Source organism: Branchiostoma belcheri, unplaced genomic scaffold, assembly GCF_001625305.1.
Source record: "Branchiostoma belcheri isolate BF01 breed outbred unplaced genomic scaffold, Haploidv18h27 scaffold36, whole genome shotgun sequence".
In the NCBI taxonomy this organism is placed as follows: domain Eukaryota; kingdom Metazoa; phylum Chordata; class Leptocardii; order Amphioxiformes; family Branchiostomatidae; genus Branchiostoma; species Branchiostoma belcheri.
The window spans coordinates 744,962-760,858 of NW_017803976.1; the positions used below are offsets into that span (position 1 = coordinate 744,962).

The 15,897-nt window shown below is 45.2% G+C and overlaps 2 protein-coding genes and 1 long non-coding RNA gene across 3 annotated transcripts in view; 2 read left to right on the top strand and 1 right to left on the bottom strand.

The window, feature by feature from the left end:
• Positions 1-540: 540 nt before the first annotated feature.
• LOC109475972 lies at positions 541-5,396 on the bottom strand. The gene is given in 4 exon segments (XM_019776778.1): positions 541-1,532; positions 1,534-3,827; positions 4,418-4,687; positions 5,378-5,396. Coding segments are annotated over 4 exon segments (3,291 nt in total). The 3' UTR covers positions 541-824.
• A 957-nt stretch (positions 5,397-6,353) lies between these two features.
• LOC109476057 lies at positions 6,354-11,282 on the top strand. The gene is made up of 3 exons (XM_019776883.1): positions 6,354-6,536; positions 7,678-7,956; positions 8,113-11,282. The coding sequence occupies exons 1-3, from the start codon at positions 6,518-6,520 to the stop codon at positions 11,226-11,228; spliced, it is 3,414 nt and encodes a 1,137-aa protein (XP_019632442.1). The 5' UTR covers positions 6,354-6,517; the 3' UTR covers positions 11,229-11,282.
• A 4,183-nt stretch (positions 11,283-15,465) lies between these two features.
• LOC109476061 overlaps positions 15,466-15,897 on the top strand; it is a 1,149-nt gene continuing 717 nt past the window's right edge. Inside the window, exon 1 of the long non-coding RNA XR_002140592.1 lies at positions 15,466-15,666. This is a non-coding gene — a long non-coding RNA (uncharacterized LOC109476061). The remainder of the gene's footprint in view (positions 15,667-15,897) is intronic.

Genomic DNA, 15,897 nt, shown 5'->3' on the forward strand with positions numbered 1-15,897 from the left:
CTTTTTTTTTTTGGAAACGGCCGAAAATTCATGCGCGCACGGATATCATCCATATAATCAAATCAACATGGCCTAACGCATAGCAGGCTAAACATACTAAGTACTATCTGTTTGACAACTTATAATTGCTTTTTTACATGTAGTTCACTGTTCGTAGCTCCACTTTCTTATAAGTACTGTACAGGAAAATGGCTGCTTAATTATCATTGTCGCAACTTAAAGATGTAACTAATTGGTGTAAAAATGTTCAGGTTGATGAGAGTATTTGTTGCTTGTTGCTGAAAGTGGATTCTGGGATACTAACAGAAGTGTAACTATACCTTAAAACAGATAATAATGCTGAAAGGGTAAGAAACTGTGGCCAAGACGGCAGTACTTAATAAAACCCTTGATTCAAAGAAGCAGACTGCAGGACTTGTACTGTTAGTTTTCCTTTTTCTTTAGATCAAAAGAGGAAGCTTATTTAGTCACTTGGAGTGGCAATTCCGTCAAGAAAAGTTCAAAACCACACATTCTAGAATATACTACAATGCATTAACATACATTGCACACAACCATTCAGACTTGCCATCTTTTATGCAATTTTTGTTTTAGCAGGAGTATCTTTTTTTTATAAAAGATTGCATTTATAAGTGGAAATGTACAGTATGTATCACTTAAATGTGTAAAACCCAAACAACAGAAGATATGGACATCTATTTACAGATTCTGATTCTGTAGCTGCAGTTCTTCATCAGCCTGCCAGGTGGCGCTACTGCACTAAGATTTTGGTCCATGCAAGGCCCTATATAACCTTTTTCCATGTAACTTGTTTTCGATGCTGTTCACGATTCTGTCTCTTCTTGCCTTGACTTTTTACGGTTGACAATTTGTTCTGACCGCTTTCGCAATGCCCTTTTGAACTCCATGGCCACTGTTGTCTCGAAGTGGAAGACGTTGGGCTTCTCTTCGTCCACGGTTACCACTGACAGACCGTGGTATATGATGAAGTTGTCGTCTGATGCTTCCTTGTCCAACCGTAGAGCGTCCAGATTCTTTGATGCAGCTGCCGCCTGTGGACCAAACAACTCTCCGCCGAGATGTAGCAGCATAGGCCGGTCCAGACTGGTTTCGGTCTTGACACACGACACCAAAGCGTCGATTGTTGTGTCAAGGAATGGTTGGCCTTGTAGGAACAGTGACGATATGCCACCGGCAGCTTGTGGTGACGACGGCGGGTTGGCTGGCAGCGCCGCCCGGATCAACTTGACTAGGGAGTCGCCGTCTCCGAATTTTCCACACAAGGCGAGCCTTTTTAGCGTGCCGCTCTTCTCCACAGCGTCTGCCAATCTTTCCAGGAAAGATGGAAACATTGTGTGCCAAGAGAAGGTGACGTCTGTGAGGTGAGGGTTGTTGATGACAATGTCGGCAAACAGCCGTGCTTCTCTCGGAAGCACACAGTTGAAGAGCAAGTCTATGGATGTGACGGTGGATTTGACGAGGCCACTGTAAAGCGCCTTTGCTCGTGTGTCACATGGGTCTCTCGGACTTTCCCGTCTCTTTCTCCCTCTGCTTGACGTCGTCAGACACAGTGGTGAGTCTGACGCTCACGCTTTTGAGCTTCCTGTTCTGTTCGAGGATCATCGCCAGGGACTGGATGCCGTACAGCGTCAGATGGCCTCGCCCCTTGACCTGTCCGACCACGCTGAGTGACGTGATGCCCTCGTGTCTCTGAAGGACAGGGACGATGGTTTCCCGGGACGCGTCCTCTCTGAGAATGCTGGCCGTGATTTTGAGAGATTCCAACCACTTCATGTTGTCTATGGCTTCAGCCGCATCGGTGAGAAATACCTGTATACGCTCTTTCTTTGTACACGGTTGCTGACTCTCCTTCTCAATCCTCAGGCACATTGGGCTGCAGCGTTTGGAGAACAAACTGACAAACAGGTCCAGCTCCTTCAGCTCTTCGTTGTTTCTGAAAGCCTTCGGCACCTGGCGTATGGCAGACTCACTCATTCTGTCAATTTGGGCTGTGAGCGACAACTTCGCGACGTTACTCTGTGTGCTTCCTATGGTCTGCATGAACTTGCGCATGTCGTCGTTTTCCGCGTCATTACCTTGGGGATGCAGTAGACTCGCATCCAGGCCCGTGACGGAAATGGCAAGTGAGTGGACACACTGGGTCTTCATGATAGCCTCCCCCAGGCGTAGCAGCCCTCTCTTGTTGCGGATCCACAGGTTGTCCAAGATGAGTGACAGCCTCTGTGACTCGTTGATTCGACCAAATGAATCCATACAGTTGATATTCTCGATGACGTATGACAGTCCCAGTAACGTGTTCAGCTTTAGCTGCTTGCGGTAGAAGTTGATTGACAGCTCTCTCTCTGATCCCATGTGCTCGAGCATTGTAGTTGCCACAGCCTTTCCAAAACTCCTAGAGTTTCGGGATTCAACGATGCATCGACAGGCCAGCGTAACAGCTTCGTCGATGCAGCACTGGCAACACTCCTCGTCTTTCAGCATGTTACTGTATCGCCGTGCAAATGCTTCAAACAGCGGCCCGGCGTTTGCTCCAAGGAGCCCAGCAACGAAGAGGCACACCAGGTTGTACCTGGAGTTGGACGGGCAACTTGGTTCCCACAGCCTCTCGTACAGGTCTGTCTGGTCGGGAAACTTGACGACGTGCTTTGCGGCGAAGAGTTGCCTGTACAGGGTGTGCCCGAATGTGTACTCCACCCGGTGACTCTTCTCCTTGACCAAGAAGCCGCTCTTGAGCATGAGATCTTTGATGTTTTTTATATCCTCGCTCATCAAGCAGACATCTCCACTCACGGTTCTTTCCCAGGAGAGCCTGCACAGTTCCTCCACCTTTTCTTGTTCTTCATCTGATAGCTCTTCCTTTCCTTTCAGGGCCTTCCTCAGGGCCAAGCTGACGATTTCCTCCAACAGCGACGTAACCGTTCTTGCCTTGCTCTTGTGCTCGTTGTCGTCCCAGATGAGACAGAGAAACCAAAGGAACATGGGGATCCTGCACAGCTCCAGAAAGCTGGTGTTGGATCCGAGCAGGTCTTTGATATCCGCCTTTGCTTTACGTGTCTTGAAGTTGAATGTATCTACGAATCTGTTGATGTCGTCGTTGAAGAATCCTTCCATGGTGTAGTAGGCATCGCACCATCTCAGGACCGAGACGTCAAGCATTTGGATGGACGTCGTTGTCAGCAAGACGTTGCTGTGCCGCAGGATTTTACCCTCGATCAGCTTGGTGACGAAGTGTTCCGGCTCTGTGCTGGAGTAGGTCTTTCTGAACCCTGGTATTTCAGCAATGCCGTCGATGATGAACATGACCCTGTCTTGGTTAACCTCCACCCACTGCCACAAGTGCGCCCTGAGATCGGGATTCCTCTGGACGGGATGATCTTCCGGAAACAGGCTCTGTGCAAGGATGGCTTCTAAAAGACCTCCACTCTTGAGTAGATGGCGACCTTTGAGCGCGAAGACCAGCTTCTGGTGGGTAAACCTTTTCCCACTCACCCATGCACAGACCAGCCCATTCAGGAAGGTTGTCTTGCCAATGCCGGGTGGCCCTTCGATGATAACACGACCGACGTTCTGCCTGCTGGAGCTCGAGTCTCCCTCCATCAGAAGCTCGTCTTCTGTCAGGTATTCTGACTTCACGATGTGTTTGGTGCTCCCCTCGTGACGATGGACTCGCTTGAACCGAGCTTTCACGTGGTGGTTTTGGATGTCGAGCTCCATCCATGGCGCCCAGTTCAGTGGTGTGTAGAAGGACATGTTCCTGCGATAGTACTCCTTCAGTTCATCTTCACACTGATTCACCACATCTTCACCTGTGTTTGAATATTTATATTAGACCACACTGACTTAATTCTATGGATGACATCGTTTGAAGACCCCCAAACTAGTGGGTGCGGGTGAACAAAAAAACATCGGGCCAGAAAAAAATGCTGCTAAACCACGGGAATACAAAGCTGCTTAATTGTGAATTTGTGGTAGCAACTTTTACGACTAGCCGGCACATGCTTGCCTTTTGCGGCATTTATGATTCGGTAATGTACTAAGTCAGTCTTGAGTTCCGTGGAGCGTCGGCAGCCTGGGTGCCATCATCCGTAGTTACGGTCGGCTCCCCATTTTCGCTAGCTACCATGGGCTACGGAGGACGGCACCCGCAGGTCAGAGCCTCGGAGGATCGGTGACATTTTTATTACTTATTTCTTACTTTTGAAATTGAGAACAGGAGAAAATCAATGCGCGCGCGGCCAGTGTCATCCATAATAAAATTAAATCAGCGTGGCCTCACCAAACTAAGAGCACTTCATTTTATCAAAACCCAAGTCCTTGTTTGAAATTTATACGTACACTAGGTACAAATGATAGCAAACACTAAGCTCTAGAATATGAGGCAAAATATAGAACTCACGGATCAGCTTCTGGATTTTGTCTGCCACGTCTTGCAGCTTGGCCCTCCTGCAGGCCTCCATCAGTTCGCCAGGGGTCGCTTGCGTTCCTTGTCTTTCTTTCCACTTACTCAGCATCTTCCTTTTTTGTTCCATTATGTCGTTTGGATGTTCATATTTGATCGCGTCCATGTCGACGTCCGAGAAACCCAGTTCTCTCCCCAGTGAGGGCACCTTGCTTGTGAGAACTCCGTCTACCACCACTTCAAAAGCCTTCGACAATACATCCCGCTCTGCAAAATACGACACGCAATACAAATTCAGTTACATGAGTGGATACACACAAAGGAAAACTGATCTCTGTTGACAGAGTACTCTCACCCTCCCCACCCCTTACCCCACAACGGCATATACACAAACACTTTACCACACTTAGCTTTTGGTAGCCGTCATGAAAAAGGCTCTGTCAGGTCAATCAATACGTTATTACATGTCACTGTTAGCAAAATTGTTCACAGGTAAAGTGTGGAGGGGTAAGATTTTAGCCTAAACGTTGGAGGAAAACATGTATGGGTTAAACAAATTACTTCCTTAAGCTTGTTGTGGTAGCGTCATACCAGTGGTGTGCTATAGTTGCGGTTGATAAACCACGAAAAAAAATTAAAACTACCGTGATCGCCACATGTCTTCATACATACACACAGGTACAAAGGTACACACACAGTACAGACGTCAAATTGCCATCAGATAAAACATTCAGTGCTATTTGAATGCTTGCGTTGTTCTTACATGGGACGGTGTCAGGTGACAAATACCAGTACGTTGTTGATAGCTTGTGTAACTGTAAGGGAATCAGTGCCTCAAAGACACATACACAACATCCAAAATTCAACAACATGATCTTTGCAACCCTACCATTGTAGTATTTACTTCGTTAATGACTGCACAATATTTTATAACAGAACGTCGTACTAGTGACTCACTTGGTCTGCTGCACGCCATTTTGTCAACCTGTTTCCGAAAATATGTCGTCTTGGTGTCTTGGATTTTCTTGGGCTCTTCTTGTAGGCAAAACTTATTCCGCTGAAAGTCTAGGAGTATAGAAGCGACCACTTCACATGATGTCCATGGGCGCGTAACACTTGGAAAGACCCAAGCGTCATGTTTTATAATTAGAGTCGTGGACACCTGAGTGTTTTGTTTTTAGTTCTTTTGTGCGTGGTGTACGCCTTGTATCGGCGGCCCGATGCATTCATGTGTGACGTAAGCAGACCCAGGCACGTCTCCAATGTCAATGGTAGATCTAAAGGCTGTCATGCTTGCGTACGCGTCAAATACACGCTTGTAGGCACGCACTAGCGTTACTCTTCGATGCCCTGCTATCACAACTTTAACGTATGCCCAAAAAGAAGGAAAATATGCAAAACTTACTCCCGCAAGATACTAGACTGAATCATTTTCAACAGACAAAAAAGACAAACTTCCATTGATGTTCGCTAGTAAGTCTTTGTATCCCATATTCATTGGTTTAAAACAAGACAAAATCCAATGGCAAAGAACAGGGACGGTTTGCGAAAGTTCGGTCAAGGTCTCATGGTCTATCTATTGCCATGGTGACGTTCACATGTTCGCCTGATGACTTGCATAAAACGTAACAGGTGTGTTGTGTGTTGTTGTTTTAAAACATGAGCCGTCTATGTAAAATGGAAGGGTGGGGTCCAATGCGCTGTGTGTATATAGTGAGTCTTCTGCTTTTAATCGATCTTTTTCAAATACAGTTTTGATTCTAATATCTCTTCACTTCTCTGGATCATGTACGCGACCTCAAATCAAGTCTCCGTAGGTGATAATCACTCTGATCCCCGAAACACTACTCCACTGACAGCGTTTCGGTAGACACACCTAACTTCGTTCTCTAAGGTCAGCGTCAGGTGACAGTACTTCCGGGTTGAACCTGGTTGTTCCAAGAAAGCCTTGCTCCTTGTTGTCACACCTAATAACGTACTTTGGAAGCAAACCATGTCGGTAGACTGGTAGTCTTCCTGTAACGGACGTAAAGGTAGACATTCAGCTGCCAACCACGACACTTGACGTAAACGTCGGCCTATTGGGACACTTTAAACATGGCACGGAACCAGTCGAGTAAGTTTTGTCAAATATTCAAAAATACATGTTTATTTTACAAGCTAGCAGTAGTCGTTCGTAATCATTCCCTCAGAGAAGGTCTAGGGGGTCTAGTGCCTTATACGGCGCGGTCACATTTGTCGTGGGTCGTCCTACGATTTTGATGTAGTATTTTAAAAAAGCTGTGACAGAAACAACCACCTACAACCACCTAAGCTAGCTCAAGACTAGCTTAGGTCTTTTAGGACTTTTTAACGTAACAAGACAGCTGAAGATTGTACAACATATGCACAACTATCCCGAGATTGTGGTCGCACACACGACGTTCGTACGACGAATACGACCGGGCGCTCATACAGGGCATTTTATGTACGGTGACTTTTATACTTTTTTGTGGCGTCTGTTTGCCAGGGCCTGTTGACAACATGGTCGCCATTGTACTCAAACACTGAGTCACGTATAAATCCGCGGAGTTGTGTTGACGTTAACAGGGCCTTGACTATAGACCCAGGGGGTCATCTAAAAGACGTTATGTTTGATAAATAACAGCTAAAGCATTAGTAAAGTATGGGTAGTTAGACAGGTTAATGATTTTGTGTGTGATCAGTAGCGCCTCCTAGGGTCAATGACACGGGATTGCAGCGGAAGGTCGAAGTTTCGAGAGTAAACACACAGTCATAGACCTGCTCTTGTGGGGAGGGGGGCATCCTACACCTGGTAGCGACTGTAACTGTTGTTTATCGGTATCGTCCATCTGGAACTACCTGTTGGAGTGTTGCAATTTAGAATATTATACATTTAATAGCGGTCCAAAATGTCATAACGTATAATAATCGCGAACAAACAATGCATCTTTTAAATGTTTTGGCCAGGGCCAGCAAAACATAAAATTCCAAACTTAAAATCATGACTCAAGACACAGAGTTGAAAAAAATTGTCTACAAGGGAAGTAACAATATATCGTCAAAATAGAACAAGGATATGATTGCTAAAAAAATTGTCTAATTGTCTTATAAAGTTTAAAAGACGTGGGCTCCTAATTTTAATAAATAACTTTTTTATTATATCATTGACTGAAATGTGCCATTTTTAAGTTCAAAAACGATGCAGAAAGCTGCTTTGAAACATATCACCGAATGTACAACTTTATTGTTCGAAGGAGTGGACAGAGCTATTGACGTTGTGGTCGAGAATGGCGGAATGGAGGCTTTCAAGAAACTGGCTCGTAAACTGGGGCTCAGCGAGGGCGACATTGACACAATATCCGTCCGGGCACCGCAAAACCTCACCGAGCAAAAGCAACAGATGCTGAGAATGTGGAAACAGCGAGGCGGCTCAAGAGCGACACCTACCGTACTGATGGAGGCTTGCAGGCAGGCGGGCATCACTGACGTGGCAGAGAAAATCCAAAGGGCGATGGATAGAGGAACCATATCTGGTGAGAATCGTTTTTCTTCATATCCAAACCGTTCAGTTTGTTCCTATCTTAAAGCAGTGTAATGATGAATATTTCAAATCATAATGAAAAGTCCGTACCAAGTGTTCTTTAGTATTTGGTGAAAATAAAGAGTGTTTTAAACGATTTGTTTCACAGAGCAAATGCACGATGACGCATACGTAGGTGACGTCTGTGAACAAGCACTGAAGAAGTACTACAAGAGGACACAATCGTACTACACCCCTCTCAACTGGTGTCCGTGGGTCGAGATGGCTCAAAAAGACAACCACGTCCCCGTCAGGGTGAACCGGGTCACACGGGAGCTGTGCACGCCTGCCGATCTCGCCAAGGAAGAGCTCCTGACGGAAGACGACGCCGTTATCATGGCGGACAACGTCAAGCGAGTCATCTTCGAGGGCCCGTCGGGAATCGGGAAGACGACTCTACTGCGTAACATCGTCTGCCATTGGTCAATCGGGCAGAAGTTCAATGGTATAAAGATGATGTTCGCGCTGAAAGCTCGTCACCTCAAGGCTTCAGAGGACTTGTTTGACGCAATTTACCAGCACAACATCCTGCCGAGGGACTTTGTGATCGCGAAAGATCGGCTGAGAGAGTGGGTACAGAAGAACCAGGAGAAGGTCATGTTCATTATCGATGCGGTGGAAGAGACCCCCGGTTTCAGCCGAGACCATTTCGTCGCAGGGCTCATCTTCGGTAACTATCTCCGGGAGAGCTACGTCGTCCTCACCACCACTGCCATACACAATCTTAAAGTGCCAATCTTAAAGTCGTGCGACGCCTACTACGTCGTGGAAGGATTCAATCAAGAAGACGTCGATACGTTCGTGGGAAAATTCTTCAAGAAGGACAAGGAAGCACGGGGGATGAGAGAGTTGTTGACTCAGTACGGCCACTCAAGTCTTCAGTATGGCCACTCAAGTCTTGTTGATCTGTGTAAGACTCCCATGTACCTCATGCTTCTCTGTCTACTGTGGAAAGAGAAAGACAGGACGCGGCGAGATACGGTGACGGGGCTCTTTGAGGGGATCGTCGACATCTCCCTCCGCAAGTACTGCGAGAAACATCTCCATCTCAACCCGCAAGAAGAGATCCCGGAGGACCTTCAGTGCAAACTCGATGAGCTGTACGAACTTTCTTGGAAAACCCTTAACAAGAAGGGCCCGATCGTCTTGAAGGAGACCGAAGTGACGAACATCAGGGAAAGTATGGTGAAGCTTGGGTTTCTTATCAAAGAGAAAGGGCACCAAGCTGAGAAGTTCGCGTTCGGACACAGACTCCTCCGCGAGCTTTTCGCCGCCAAGTACGTGGTGAAGACTAACCGGAGAGACCTGTACGACATGATGTGGAGTAAAGGCTGTCATTCCATGCACAGGTTCAACACAGTGTGTCTCTTCGTGGCAGGTCTGCTAGGGGAACATGCGAACCCGCTGTTCGAATCCTTCGCGGACAGCCACAAAGCGATGACAGCAGACGCCAACTGTTCACAATGCTGCATCGACACAAACACGGTCCTGGCTTGCCGGTGTGTCGTGGAAAGCACGCAGCCTCGACAGTTCGGTCTCTTCGTGGCGGAAACGCTGACTGCGAACATGGGATCAGGTCGCGTCATCTCTCTCAACTTCTTCCGGCGACATCCGAAGTTAAACACTCTCCTTGGCCTCTCGTACATTGTTGAGAACATCAACTGCTTAGACGACCACGGTAGGGTGGATGACTCGAAGAGAATATCTCTCGTCCTGGATAACTTGTGGATCTACCGTCAGAAAGGTCTAGCCCGGTTGGGACAGGCTATCATGAAGACCCGGTGTATCGACAGTCTGGCTATCTCGTCTACGGGCCTGGACGTGAGTCTCACCAACCCGCGGAGTAACGACAGCAACAACGAGGGCATGTACAGCTTCTTCGAGGCAATCGGCGACCCCAGGAGCATGATCAGAGCCCTGACCATCTCTGCACAGATAGATCGGATGAGCGAGTCTGCCATCCAGGCCATCCCGGAAGCCTTCAAGAACAACGTAAACTTGGAACAGCTGGACCTCTTCACGCTGTTCTCCAAGAGATGTTCGTACCGCTGCAGTGACAGCGACAAGAGGAACATATGTCTCAGGACCAAACACATTGAGATGCTTCTGACGGACGTCACGAAGGCAATTGAGAACATGTCAAATCTTCGGACTCTGAGGATCTCGGCAAATGTCCTGCGCGAAGAAATGTCCAAAACGCTCTTCGTCCCTGCCCTGGACAGTCATCCCAGCATCAAGGCTCTCCACGTTGTCGGTCAGGTCAAAGGAAGAGGACACTTGACCATGACAGGTGCAAAATCTCTGGCTAGAATTCTAGAAAAGAACCGGAAGCTGGAAGCTGTGAGTATCCGGTTGACGACAGTGTCGGAGGACACCCGCGAGCCGCTAGCTGACACGCTGTGTGAGGGTCTTTGCCAAACAAGCGCGGCGTCTGTCGAACTCTTGTTTAACTGTGTCCTTCAGCGAGAGGCTCGCATCTTCGCAGACATTGTGAAGACAAACGCCAACGTCACAGACATCACCTATTCCTGGCACACGATGTTCCCGTCCTTCCTCGCAACGCTAGCCATCCACGTCAGAGTCTCCGCCACTCTGGAAAGACTGGTGCTCTGCGGCAAGTTTGAAGACGGGGAGTCGCTTGTAGAATTGGTGAAAGCCGCTATGGCGAACGATAAACTTGGCTCCCTTGTCCTGAACGGCAAGTTCTTTGTTGATCGGACGGTCTCTGCCGTCACGGCGTGCTTGAATGAACGACAGGAGGACAGGGAACTGGAGCGTCCGTTCATTCTACACCTCTCAGGCGATGTGGTGGGAGACAACGCGGAAGACGCCATGACTGAGCTAGACCAACTGTCAAAGTCGTGCGCGGATCACAACATTGTCGTCCACAACACTCTGTCGGTGGAGACACACCCTGATACGTACATCGGGAGTCTGCAGCTGAGAGCTGCCATGAGGGCGAAGAGAGAGCGACGGCTGAGATCACCCCAGGCATCTGAGAGGTCAGTCCAAGAAGAGCCGCGGAAAGTGCGCAAGACTGCCAAGAGACGGCGCGGGAAAACGAGAGGACGGAACAGGGAAGAGCGAGCGTTATCGAAAGAAGAGTCACACAGGAGCCGACAGAACTGGCTAAAGTGTCACGTCATTGGACTTATCATCATTCTTGTTGTTGTAGTTGCGGGAGTAGTTATCTTAGGATGGTGCGATGTCAGAGGTGGGACGTAAAATCCAACTTTGCTTGTGGATTGTCGTAATATATCGTAACATCGGCTTGGTAATCGACAGGGACAAAATTCAATATCATAACTCTGAAGTCAAGTATTTATCATAACTTTAACTTTTTTTCAAATGTTTCATCATAGGAATATATGCAGAAATTTGTATCGAAACTGTAAAGCAATGCTTGTTTGAAATAAACTGTCTGAAAGCTATTGTCCATTGTAGTAAGTGTGTTTATTTTCAACGTTACTCCTCCCACTGCTTGAAGATTGCGGATACGGCGTCCAAGCAGATGTTGGGGTGACGGATCGTAATGAATTCAGAGTCACGGGCGGGCTTTTTACCGCATGTAAAGAGAGGAACAGAAAACATTACGAGCTAGCTGTAAGGGTGAAAGATAAACCTGTACATCTGAATCCGCGCGGCATAAGTGAAGCTTACAAAGCTTCTTTCGTAACGTTTGTCAAGGCTCATTTGTACTTTTATTAACGTTTATCCAAGGACAAGAACACTATACAGATAATGTCCTTGGTTTATCCAATAAAGGAATAATGCGAGAATTCTGAACGATTGCAGTTTATGTTTGTTTCATGATTCTCTCCTGTGACCCAACACGTGTCAGCCAGCCAAAGCTAACAAGAAGCCGGTAGTTTACTAGATTAGATGTTACGGAACTATGGCGATACCCACCGAGCAAAGGCACGATTTCCCTCCTACTATCTGCTTGGTTTTCATTCATATGTTAATGAGATCGACAGCGAAAAACTCGCTTCTGCAAACATTTGGCAAAGGATGTGACGACTTCTGCAAGGAATCAGCTGATCGCAAAATCACATTTTGACGTGCATTTATAACTCTAGAATGAAGTATATTTATCACCTCTGGCACGCATGTAGTTTTTAGGTGTTGGGCCAATCTTACTTTCGTGTCTACCTTATCTGTTAACATTGACCACTAAAGATATAAGATACGGAGCTGGATCGATTTCGATTGTACGGGTTGTTGTAACAGTATTGTGCTTCAGCTGTACATCTACAAGCTAGTCTTAGAGTTACAGATCTACTACAACACAGATATGCAATGGTCTAGTACAGATGGAACTACATGTATATGCAGTCTACAACGGAGCTAATGCAGAGTGTATGTTACTAACCTGAAACCCTGGCCTCGACTCAATTCAAATGGCAGCGGGCTAACTTATTCCGCTGGCTGACTGCTCTCACCAGTCATTGGCTAATCTAATGAGCATGTAAATGAGCTAAGGAGATAAGGATGTAAATCTGGCTACTAAGCACTACGTCATAGGTAAGGCCATGTTGATTTGATTATATGGATGACACCCTCGCGCGCATGAATTTTCGGCCGTTTCAAAAAAAAAAGTTTTCAACCATACTGTATATCGTACAAAACAGTTGCAAAATGAGCAAAAATATACCGTAAGTTACAAAATACCAATGTCGTAGAATGCCAAAATCAAATGAAAAAAGTCGAAATTGTAAAGAAATGAACTTGAAGACTAGATTATTCGCCAAACCATATTCTGTCCCATTTGTTCAACCCTCATGACCACGTAGATTTCATAATGAAAACAACTTTTTTTTTTTGCAAAACTTTTTTTTTATTCGCACGCGCGCAGTTTTGGGGTTCCCGGAGGATGTCATCCATATAATCAAATCAACATGGCCTAACTAGGCCCCATAAATCACGGACGGGTCAAGCCTGTTACATAGTCTACAGGTTCAACACTTGCCTGGCCTCGAAGATCAACGTCAAGAAACATTATGATGACGTCTTCATTCACTCAGTAAACAAGTTTTAAACTTTGACCCTTAGGTTCCACTTTTCGCCTGATGAAAATCTTACGTCGCAGTATGTCAGTTATTTGAATCATCCGCACGTGTCAGTGAGGATGTCTAGCGGTTCGTTTCATATTTGCCGTTGCTAGATATGGGTTCTTCTGCAATGATAATTACAGCCGTTTGGCGGCGCTATTTAGGGACCGTGGATAAGTTTATGCCAATGACATTGCATTGACCATAGGTTTGTCCAAATATCACGTTTTTATGTTACCAATGCGTCATTGAGAAGGAAAGGTATTCATAAACTAGAAAGGCAGACATTTGCTTGAGAGCAAATGCAGCAGATGGCTTCACCACATCCCCCATACCGAAAATGGATCTATCCTACGATGGCTGCCAATAGTCTACACCCCCACTGCAGCAATGGAACCTTCCAATGCCGGAAATAGCCAAAAAGCCCTATTTTACATAACTTTAAAGTGGTGTATGTCAAAATCGAGAATGACATTCTTTGGACATGTGTCCAAGGTATCCCCATACCAAATTTCAGGTCATTCGGATTTAATATTAGGGCACAGGAGCCAAAAATGTACTTTTTTGGTCCGAAAATAGCAAAAAAGCCCTATTTTACACAATTTTAAAGTGGTATATGTCAAAATCGTGAATGGCATTCTTTGGACATGTGTCCAAGGTATCCCCATACCGAATTTCAGGTCATTCAGATTTAATATTAGGGCACAGGAGCCAAACATGTACATTTTTGGTCCGAAAATAGCCAAAAAGCCTTATTTTTCCCAATTATAAAGTGGTGTATGTCAAAAGCTTGAATGAATTTTTGTAGACATATGTCCAAGGTATCCCCATACCAAATTTCAGGTCATTTGGTTTTAGTACCTGGGAACCAGATCTCAAAATGTATATTTTTTGCCTGAAAATGGCCAAAAAACCCAAATAAAACAATTTTTCAAAAAAATGAAAAAAACGCGTCAGGGTATTTGCCCACTCTACCTTCATGCCAAATTTCGTGTTATTTGGCCGGAAAATGGCAGAGATGAATCCATTTAAAGAAATGGCAGGAGGAGAAGGAGAAGGAGAAGAAACATGAGGGAACACAATATGTCTTCACCACTTTGTGGTGAAGCCATAACAAATAGATCAGAATCTAACTTAAGGCCACACCAATTTAATTTCTTGGTTAACGGATTTTTCTAGAAAAATAATGGAGCGGGCGGGCGAAAAAAAATAAAAACAGGCCTAGGCATCCTATTATGGCCCAAAATGGTACGATAGGAGCCATGAAGTCAACATACCATGCTGGTTCAAAATTTAAACAATGAATTTTAAACTTTTAACTAGAAAGGCCAATATTTGCTTTGGAGCAAATACAGCGATGGGTTCACCACATTTTACGACATGGCAGGGAAAGAATGGGAAACACAAGGGAAAACAATGATTTACATTGATATAACTATAATATGAAGTAAAATACAACTAAAACAACAGTTGGATAGCTATTCCCTACTTTATTGGTTAGGATTTTTAATTGCATAATGCAAACTGTTGATTTTCAAAATAAAAAAAAAAACGTACCATGCCCGGCATTCCAATGCTGGAGCAGGAAAGCTTGAAATACCTACCAAAACACTTGAATACAGACATACTGTCAGTATGGAAATGCTTCTGTGCAGGTGTTAATCAAGTTAAATCCCAACAGCCAATCAGCAAGAAGTATAGAGGAAAGCTGCATGCCTATTGGTTGATGCCCTGCATTCCATTCTGATGACTCATGCCCAAACGTGGTAAACAAGGCAGACTAACACAGTAATACATTTGCTATAACACAGACCAAAAACTCAAATAAAACCATTCTAAAAGCCTGTATCACAATAATTTAAAAAACGCCTAGGGGTATTTGCCCACTGTACCTCCATACCAAATTTCAGGACCTTAGGCCCTAAAATGAAGAAGCTGAATCCATTTAAAGATATGGCAGGAGGAGGAGGAGGAGGAGAAGGAGAAGAAACATCAGAAAAAGCAATATGGTTTCACCACACCACTTCGTGGTGTGGTGAACCCATAATGAAGAGTAGTTTCTTCCTGCAGATCAACCATAGACTTGTTGGGAGTGTCCTGATGGCTGCAAGCTGTTTACTAGTATTTTGTGAATGATGCAGAAAAATCCCTGCACGTAGTACACGTCTACCTAGTATACTGAGTGTGTTGCAGTTTTAATCAGTTATAAGCTCAGTAACGCTCACAGTTATAAGTTCAGTTATAGGCTCACAACATTGATAGATGGAAAATTAGTTAGACGAAGTTGCTTCAGAACCTGACTTTTTTTTTTGCAAGTCAGAAAAAAGTAGGCGAACCAGAGAACAAATTAAATTGTCCATAGGAGTTGAAACAAAACATCCCGAGCTTGGAAATAAAACACACTTCAACCACTTATTAACCTTTTTTTGTTTTTTATTTATTGTGAAAAGAACAAATTTTCTGATACACCAGTTTTTCTTTAAACCCTCATAGGCAGTGAGGCCAGGACAGCCTCAAAAATAAAAAATAAAAAGCTCAATTTCCAGTCAGCACGGCTGTCAGTGATACGGGTTGGGGGTTCATAACTGTACATTCCTAAAACATGACAAAAAGTGGGATGGGTCAGACGAAAAAATCTTTTCCGTCATGAACTGGATTTTCCCAGAATAGCATCAGTTTCCGTTAACACTTTACATGGTGTTCAAGTCAGCTACAAAAAGTGCACATAGTTGTTCAACAATGCAGACTGTTGGTTTCGTAACTGAGGTATATCCAGTGTTTGTCATAGAAAGCTGACATGGTGGAGTCAAAGGGACTATAGTATAGGATGGCAGACATATCAT

Excerpts from the sequence above, each read along its gene's own strand:
- LOC109476057 (XM_019776883.1), top strand. Across the intron at positions 7,957-8,112 it reads GGATAGAGGAACCATATCTG|AGCAAATGCACGATGACGCA; the intron begins GTGAGAATCGTT and ends TTTGTTTCACAG.